Genomic DNA, 9,532 nt, shown 5'->3' with positions numbered 1-9,532 from the left:
GTCACTTAAAAACAAAACAACACAACACAACAAACCCCAAAACCCCACCCCAAACACCCCAGATAAACAAACCCCCCGACGGACAAGCGAACACCACCCCCCCCCCCCCCCCCCCCCCCCCCCCCCCCCGCCCCCCCGCGCCCCGCCCCCCCCGCCCCCCCAGCCCTACAGGCCGCACGCGCCGCGGCAGCCGTTGCCGGGCAACCGTTAGCGCCGCGATGGAGGCGGCCTCAGGTAAGGGGTGCGGGGAGGGGTGCGGGGCCCGTTGCACGGGGCCCCCCCGGGGGCTGGGCTCCCCCTGCGTCCCTGCTGCCCGCAGACGCCCCGCTGCTCGCGCGGGGGCCCGGCTGCCGGGTGTTTGCTCGGTGCGTCCCCTCGGATCCCCCTGACGGCCCCCTCGCGGTGGCCCCTCCGGAGCTGCCTCCCCCCTGCTCTTCCCGAGGAGCTTCAGGTGGCTCCCGCAAAACGGAGCGTGACGGGGCGCTTGGGCCTCGCCGTGGCCTTTTCCTGGTGTCCTTGGATGAGCCTTAGGCTGGAGGGGTGCCGGGCCTGCAATCCCGTGCGAGGCTGGTGCCATCACCCTTTGTGCACTGAAGTCTGTGTGGGACCAGGCTGCCTACGCAGAGGCTTTTGGGAAAGAAAAAGGCGCTATTCTCATGTACCTGCTTAGCTTAGAAAAAGGGAAGCAGGAATTCATGTTCTGCGGTTGAGATGGACCGTCCCATGCTTCGTTTGAAGTGTGGGACTAGTTAGTTTTGCTTTACCATGTGTGAGTCAGTTAACTTTATTACCTGCTGCATTTGTGATGCTGTTCTCAAGTTCATTTTTTTAAATTTTCCTTTAAACTGTAAGTTAATAAGTAACTGTGGTGATGTCACCTGTTTTCTGTTTCTGCTTAATAAAAGCCTGGCAACTAACCTTTATTCACAAGGCCAACTTTAAAAAGAGACTTGAAACCTTTGTGTAAGACAGAGCTGGGACGTCAGGATCATACAAAGGGCTACTTTATTTGTAAGGTTGAAAATTAGTGTTAGGTTTTATTTCTCCTAATTTTATAGGCAAATATTTTCAATGTGTGCAACACTGCAACAGTGAGGTTCTAAGCAGGGCTCTCCTGTCCACTTCTTTTCTTGCTCTGATGGGGGGAAAAAAGCGACAGTGGGGCTATGATAAAGGTGATGTGTCTAGATCCTGCTTTATAGCTTTGTTATTGCTGTCTCAGACTTTTAACTAGCAAACATTTTTTATACTTAACTGCTGTGAGAATTGATATCTTCTGTTATTCTCCTTGCTCTCAAGTCTTTGAGCTATTGTAAGAGAGACAGCAGTGTTCTCTGGTACAAAAATTATTTCCTTGGTATTTTGGGCTGATTAAATAAAACTGACTTTTATTACTAATGTTGTGGTAATGCTGACTGATAATGGTACACAGCACTGGGTAGCTGTGCCTGATTTACACTCCCCTGCATGGGAGGGGTGAAAGTGAGACAACTCATGGGTTGAGATAAGGGTAAAGTTTAGTAGGTAAAGCAAAAGACACACACACAAGCAAAGCAAGGAATTAACTGCTTTTCCATAGGCGGGCAGGTGTTCTGTCATCTCCCGCAGAGCAGGGCTCCATCATGTGTCATGGTTACTTGGGAAAACAAACACCATCAATCCAAACATCCCCCCTTCCTTCTTCTTGCCCAGCTTTATATGCTGAGCATGACATCATATGGTGTGGAATATCTCTTCAGTCAGCTGGGGTCGGCTGTCCCAGCTGTGTCCCCTCCCAGCTTCTGGCGCACCCCCAGCCTGCTCACTGGTGGGGCGGGGTGAGGAGCAGAAAAGGCCTTGGTGCTGTGTGAGCACCTCAGCAGTAACTAAAACATCTCTGCATTGGCAACACTGTTTTCAGCACAAAGCCAAAACACAGCCCCGTGCCAGCCACTCTGGAGAAAATTAGCCCTATGCCAACCAAAACAACACAAGAGGACAAAACTGGTTATTACTCTTCTGTAGATGTATAAAGCTGAGGTGAGATATGTGATGTCTTTTAAGCAGTCACACAGTTACTAGTGGGGCAGAGACATAAAAGAATAGCTACTTGTTATATTTAGTTTCTAAAGTAACACTGTAGGTCACATTTTGATCATTATTTCATTTGATGCATTTTATGCAGTTGAAGTGTCAGTCACAGGATTTATGAGGGAAAGCATTGCATATTTGAAGCTTACACGTTGGAACACCTTTTTCTGGAAATAAGAAAAATGTAGGATGACAAAAGACAAAGAAGGTGGTGTCATCTCTATGAATTTGTTTATTTGTTACAAAATAAACAACCATTTGATTTAATTATCCTGGATTTTGAATAATTGAGACAATTGTCTTTGATGAGAAATCTGTTAATGTCCAAATTTACTGAAATTTTTTGAGAAGCTCCTATATATGAGGATTTTGTGTGGCAGCAAAATTGCCAAGAAACATCTTAGTTTTGAAATAACTGGAAGAATATACTGAAATTAAGACATTTTTCCATTCTGAGGTGAGCTGTGGCTTTTAAGAACATAACTAAGAGAAAGGCAATATGAAAGAAAACTAAGCTTTGCTGAAATTCACAACCCATAGCACCGACCACTGAAACAAAGGAAACCTGAATTCTCTACTGAGTTCGTTCTTGGAAAGCTAAAGGGTGAAACTGATCTAAATCTGTATAGAGTTTCAAGTCAGTATCTTGAATTACTAGGACTAGGGGAAAAAAATAATACTGTCCTGATCAGACATACTGCATAATTAAGGTTGGGAAAATTGTCTGGTTGACAACTTGTCTTATCTGTTGTTGTTTGGTTTTTTTTCTCACTTCACACCAGTTCTACTTGCAGCTATCTCAGTTATCAGTATCAAAAACCTTCAGTCAAGCTTATTTAGGAAAACTGTCTGGAAAAAAAATACACAGGTAAAGAAAGTCAGCATTCAGAGAGATGCCTACCTTTGTCACAGTGAACCTACACAACATTTTTCTGGATCAGTCAACCTGTGAAACCCTGCATCTGCAACCAAAGTACTTGTGTTCCCCTCCTTGAGCCTTCTCTGAGTTTTTAAATTCAAAATTTATTTTGGTAGAGTGCTTGAATGCCATCACGATCATATGCACAATGAACACTGCAATAGCTTTCTTGAGCTAGAACCCAGACATCAATGCAGGCAGAAATGTTCATACCCTCTTTCAGCCTAAAGCATTTTCCAGATATGAATTAATTTATAATGAAAACTATGATAGTCTTAATTTTTAGAAGATAAATGATTGCTAATTAGTTGCAATAATTTGAAATTTGATAGCACTTTTCTCTATGGATATCAAAACACTTTGCTAAGATGGGTAAGTATTATTATCTCATTTTTCACAAGAGATAACTGAGACAGCCAGAGGTGAAACGGCTGATACAAGTTGTAAACGACATTACTAGGTCTGGAATTAGAATTGAGGTCTCTGAACATTCCACTATATATTTATGCAATTACTTTGTAACTATTTCTTCAATTTCAGTGATACCAGTTCTGTCAACCCATTAAAAACTCGTGAATTTAATTTAAATATATTGAGATATATTACAGTTATTTTATTTTTATTTGTTTACTGAATTTAAAAATTTCTAATGTCTATTTTCATGTTTTTCTCAGCACCCCTGAGGGGTTAAGGCTTATTTTAATTCTTAAATGAAATTATGCAGAAAAGTCAGACTCTGGTAGGGCCTCAGAATCTATGGATGAGGATTGAGTAAGTCAGGTTGACTGTATAATTACATGAATGACATGTCTACGATGTTTTTTTACCCTCGCTGTCCTTAAGTTGAACATAATGTTTTGATGCTTTGTCTTTCCTGAAGTATCGGAAAAGATCTTTTCCCAAATGGATTCTGACCCAAAGCCAGAAACAGGAAATGCATTTTTGGGGGCTTTATTCTTGGTATCAAAGTCACACTTACGCATGAAAAGAGTTTAGTCTGCAACCTGTATATATTTTGTATTTTGAATTTTTAGGTTCCTTTACGTTCAACTTCTTTTCTGAATTCTGATAATATTTTATAAGCTGTAGTATTTGTGTTTGTCAGCATTTGACTCAGGTCCGACAACGATGCTCTCGATCCCCTCCCCCTCCCACCCAGGTAGGGAAGGAGAGAGAGAAAAAGAGAGAGGCTTGGCTGGATTGAAAACTAAGCTACACAGCTTTAATTAAACACTAATGAATGATATAAGAAAATATATACAATTATATACGAATTTGTTCAGGTAAGAGCAAAAGCCTCTCACCTCCCCCCACCCCCAGCAACTCCCCCAGCACTCTCCTGAGCTGGAACAGTCCTGAGAAATCCCGGAGCTGCTGCTGGAGAGAGCACAGAGTGATGAGGGTCAGGAGAGCTCGAGCCTGGGGGTCGACGGTGATGGATGGATGGAGTCCTCCCCGGACGCTGGCCATGGACAGAAGAGAAGGGAAAGAAGAAGAAGGAAGTTGTCTTCTGTGATCTCTAACCTTTCTCTGAGCTTACATAGATATATGGAATGGAATATCTCTGGCCAATTTTGCTGTCTGTCTAACTCAGCCTCCTACGGGGGGTCATAGATCTCCCTGTAGTGTCTGAGCTGGCAGAGTGAAGGTGCGACCTTGAAGACCCAGCAGTTAGAAAAGCATTCCACTGTTACCAGTCTTAGTTGGAACACTCTGCTACTAGTTAAAAGAAAGCTTACTGAAGGGAAAAACAATAAGTAAAAGGAAAACTGGCTTCATCCTGGCTCAAACCAGGGCAGTATTTAATTGCTCCAGTGTTTATTTTAAGAAATTTTTAAATGGAGATCATGTTTGAAATCAAAAGGCAAAACAAAACAAATTAAGAACAAGAGCACTATTTGTTCTTTTTTGCTTCTTTCAGAAACATTTACATAAATTATCAATGATTTTGGTTTTTTATAGGAAAAAAAAGGGTCTTTCCCACTCTAGAAGACAATGGTAACTAGTGAAAACATAGCTCTCTGAAAATAGTAGTCTGAAAGCTGAAAAATTGCTGGAGCATGTTTGTTAAGATGTTTAAAGGAGTTTTTAATGGTGTTAATTTTATTAATTTGCTTGAATTCACATGAATATAGAAGGTTTTGAAGAAAGTCCTTTCTTAAAGATTCATCTCTCCCCCTTCTCCATTCAAGATATTAGATGGTTTCAGAATGTCTATGTTCTGATATTTTTGTGAAGTCCACCTGAAAAGTGGAGGAATAGCCTTGCTTAGAAACAAAGTTCCCCCAGTATATTACAGAAAAGCCCAAAACATGTAAATCTGTTTTCAGCTGTAACCCTGTTACACAATATTTGGTCTTTCTCTAGCAATGTACACAGAGCCCAGAGTCCTAAAACCTGAAACAATGCATTCATCCTACAAGTTAGGACATATCTGTAGCTTATCCACATTTGTAGTCTACAGGCAGAACACGGATATATTCTTTGGGAATCTCAAAGTGTTTGAGAGGAAAGGAAAATGGTCTAAATGTGAGACGAAGGCAAAAATACTAAGTCACTCTTCAACACCGTCAGGTGAAGAGGACATTCTGCTGGCTTCTTATTGTCTCCCTCCTGTTCCATCTTTTCCAAGGGAATACAAGGGAGTCGATGAGAAGCCAGCACAAGATGCACAGGCAGATCACAATGGTGTCTGTGAGTATTTCCTGCTGTTATATAGTGATTTCAATACCAACCTACAATAGCTTTTGGCTTCTCCCACCACTCATCCCTTCAGTTGCGGCTTTTGATGGTGCCGAATTTAATTTTGCCTCTGGTCAAATATGTTCCCTTCTAGTGAAACTCCAGGCTGACCCCACTGTGTCTGCAGTTCCCACTGTCCCTCAGCCCACAAAGTCTCCTCCCTGAAAATTTTTGCTGCTTAGACCTGTGTCTGTAGCTAGTAGTGCAGTCAGTTCAATAACTCTGCCAGTGTCTTTCAGTCAGAGACCTGTATTTCTCTTTTTAACACAATTTTAATCTTGAAATGCGTGTCTGATGTCTATTTAAGATGGTCTGTGTGTCCTCTCATACAGTAGATTTGGTAGCATGCATAACAAAATCCGCTAGTGAGTGTCCTGTGGAACTTTGGAAGGATTTTTGATGCTTATATTTGTGCATTCCATTTGTTTGATCTTCCCATGTTACCTTTTTCCTTTTATAGGATGTGTTTCCTTTTTTTGCTACATTTTATAGTATGTTTGGGGTTTTTTTGAAAGCAAGCTTCTCCTCAAACTTAATGTTAAACAGCAGGATGTCTGTTGTTGGACAGGTTGTTTTTTTTTCCACTACCACAGAACTATGTATTTATTTAACGTGGCATGTATAAGCAAGTTAGTCAAAGGAAGTCATACCTTAGAGAGTAATCACAATTGTCCTTTGCAGAAGAAAGCGAAACTAGTCTTCCAAAGGAATCAGAGGAGCAGAAGGAAGATGTGAAGCAAGTGAAGTCAGACACTGACAACATTGGTGCGTACTGCTTTCCACTGAGGAGATGTTGACATGAACTTAAAAAAACCACGACTTTCTAGTTTTCATTCTTTTTTTGCTGTTACTGTTATGAAAAGCATCTCAGACGGGCGCCATCAAGTTACAGTGATTGAGTTTCTCTGTTCCCTTTCAGTTGGCTTACCTTCTGCTCTTTCCTTCTTTCTTTTTGCTGGTCTCTGACCCCTGTGTTGGTTGTTTTCATTGAGCACCTAGGAGAGAAAAAAAATAAAGACAAGGTGAAAAGCTTACAAAATAGGTAATGAGGATTTGAACTGAGATATCAAACTGGAAAGTACTTTAACAAGTGCTTATGATTAGTTGGAAGTCAAACTGACAGTTTTCTTCATTGCAGTCCAGCAAAGAACTACACTGGGTCACCCTTCAGCAGTGTGCCTTTTTGAGGACAATGGTGTCTTCTGGTCTGTTGTATGTGTTTTGTGTCATGATAAGCATTCAATAGCTACTGAAAAGAAACACTTTCAACTTTGGTTTCTAAAGCTGAGACCTATACACCAAGCGAAGCTGAACTTTCAGTAGGCCTTGAGTTTTAAAATCAATGTTTTTTAGAACACACTCAAAATTTTTTCAGCTTTAAATTCTTCAGTTTTGAGTATTCACAACAAAGTTTTTAAAAGTACGAGGAAGGGCTTGTTAGAGGCTGTTCCAGGACAAGTTGTTACAAAGACATGGTACCCCTGTTTGGAGCTAAGGAGTGCCTATTACTTTCTTAAAGGGTGCAAAGAATGTGTGAATCCTTCCCTATTACAATTAGGTGCAAAGATCAGCAAGGAGCCTAACATTTATGGTGAATATAAATTTCCTTTATGTTCCCACTTCTGAGATGCAGAAGGCAATTTGGAAGAACAAAATAGTGAAGTACCCTTGGAAGCACAAAAAAAGCCTGAGAAAGTAGAAAAGAAAATCTCAGAAACATTCTTCTATAACTATGAAGATATACATTCACGGCCGTTTGTCACTGAAGACTCTGGAATACCAATTAACCTTCTTACTCTTAAGTATCCTTTCTGTTGAGGTTGGGCAAATTTAAAGCTAAAGGTATTTAATATATGTTCTTAAAATTGTACTTGTCTAATTTGGAGTAGCCTATGTGACATTAGAGGGATGCCTTTGGTTAAGACACAGATAAGAGGCCTGACCAGTTATGTTTCTGGGTGAATTTAATCTTAAATGTTGTCTTGAGCTCATAAATATTTCTTATTGGGTATAATTCTTACTGTTTTAATTACTCTTTATGACTAGATCATGGCCAAGTTAATGTCACTGGGCAGAAGACTATCCCCTGCAAAGCTCTCCCTTTCTCTGCAGCCACACTAGTGTTCCCCAAGAAGCTGAGGGGAGGACAGAAGAAGAGCAGCTGTGTACCTCATACTTCCTTGCAAAACTGCTAAGGGAGAAGTGGGGAAGAAACCAGGTAGATATATAGCCTAATGCTCAGAGATCTAAACTGGTAGAATGAAGGAAGTGATGCCCATCAATGAACTAGAATAAGTCCTTTGCTAGGTAAGTTTGAGTAGGATATGATATGGCTTTAAAAAATGCTGTTGGTTTTCTCTGCAGATACAGTTGCTATTGAAGACTGGGTTTTTCCCTTCTCTACATCTGCCTGTAAACATTTAAGAAATGAACTTGAGCACTTTCTTGGTTTGATCTCGTTTCTGTAAAATAGTTCCTACTAATCTGTTGCACATCTCTTACATTTTGTTTGTAAAGAGAACACCAACAGAATATGAGTTGCTTGGGGCCCCAAAGGATCCAGCGGGGCAAGAGGTATGCCCTGCAGGAGAGATGAAAGGATGGAATATGAACTTTAGAAGGTATTCGCTTCTGCCTTCTTCTCAGTTACGTGATTACCTTCACTGTATACTGAACAAAACTATCTTCTACCATTAGGCTTTTAGTCACCAGACTCAGCATTCCCATTTCCGTTTTGGTTTAAGCGTTTCTCTCCACTTTAGTAAACTTCTCTAGAAAGCCAGTGTCAAATCTGTTCCTTATTGAACCGTTCTCAGATATTCTTTTGGATATGACTGTACCAGAAATGCAAACCTGGAGGTGATGGATAGCCAAACACTGCTGTATATAGCAGGCAACCAAGTGGTGCTCCTGGACCTGAAAACTAAATCTCAAAGTTATATCCGAAGCAGCAGTGGTGGTGGAATTGGTTTTATCACGGTATGGCTTTTGTTTCATTTTTTAGGATGTTTTTTAGAAGCAAAATGTTCACTTGGTTGCCCGATGGGAGATTTCTACAGCTGTACATGCATAGACATAAGAAAGTATGGTATTGATTAGGGGGATGTGTGGGCCATGCAGCATGGGCTGCTCAGTCTGTGAACATAATTGGCAGAGGACAGAAATCTGCATACCTAAGTCCAAGTCTCAGGGAACAAAAAGGACTGACAGGTGCCAGCTGGGATTTTAAAAAACTATTATATTCTTATTTCAGCTCATATCAGCTTTTTGCTTTTTTTTTTTTTTAACTTTCATCTCTCCTAGTCACAGCTGGTATTAGTATAGGTTTTTTTGCCTGCAGTTAAAATTTAGAAAATCAAGTTTCAAGATAAATAAGAGAAGAAGTATCTGGGTTTTTCTAGTAAGGTTGTACCAAGAGCTTGGACTCTCAAATGCTTCCTCTGGATTTGAAGCAACTTACCCTGTGAAGGGCTCTGCCATCTCTCAGTTGTATTCCACATGATCAAGGCTTTCAGAATACCAGCCTTAGACTGTTCTGCTCCATTATAAGCAGCCTTTTCTGGGGAATCATGGTACATATTCATGTCTTCAGAACAATGTAATTCAGGGTGGCTTTTCTGCAGCTGTGTACTGAATTGGATGGCTGCTGACACAAATGCTGCGCATAGAAAGATCAGCTAGTGGGTCAAGTGAGATAGGAATAGTAAAAGAATGGGTAATACAGCAAAATATTTCAGTTTGTCATGGTTCTGCATTATATGTGCAATATACCATTTTGTTTGCATAGTAGTTTCATTCTGA

At 41.0% G+C, this 9,532-nt stretch overlaps 1 protein-coding gene across 3 annotated transcripts in view; it reads left to right on the top strand.

The window, feature by feature from the left end:
- The first annotated feature begins 210 nt into the window (after positions 1-210).
- Positions 211-9,532, top strand: part of CFAP44 (cilia and flagella associated protein 44) — a 48,588-nt gene continuing 39,266 nt past the window's right edge. For 2 of the 3 annotated variants that reach the window (XM_051607890.1, XM_051607891.1), the window contains exon 1: positions 8,557-8,710. In XM_051607890.1, coding sequence (XP_051463850.1) covers positions 8,594-8,710 — 117 coding nt within the window. In that variant the 5' untranslated portion in view covers positions 8,557-8,593. Of the gene's footprint in view, positions 235-6,412; positions 6,497-7,364; positions 7,534-8,547; positions 8,711-9,532 lie in introns of those variants that run through there. The other variant, XM_051607892.1, reaches the window with a different exon arrangement.

The sequence above is a fragment of the Apus apus genome, chromosome 1 (assembly GCF_020740795.1).
Source record: "Apus apus isolate bApuApu2 chromosome 1, bApuApu2.pri.cur, whole genome shotgun sequence".
NCBI lineage: Eukaryota > Metazoa > Chordata > Aves > Apodiformes > Apodidae > Apus > Apus apus.
The sequence above is the reverse complement of the archived record's forward strand: the minus strand, read 5'-3'. Positions and strand labels throughout refer to the sequence as shown.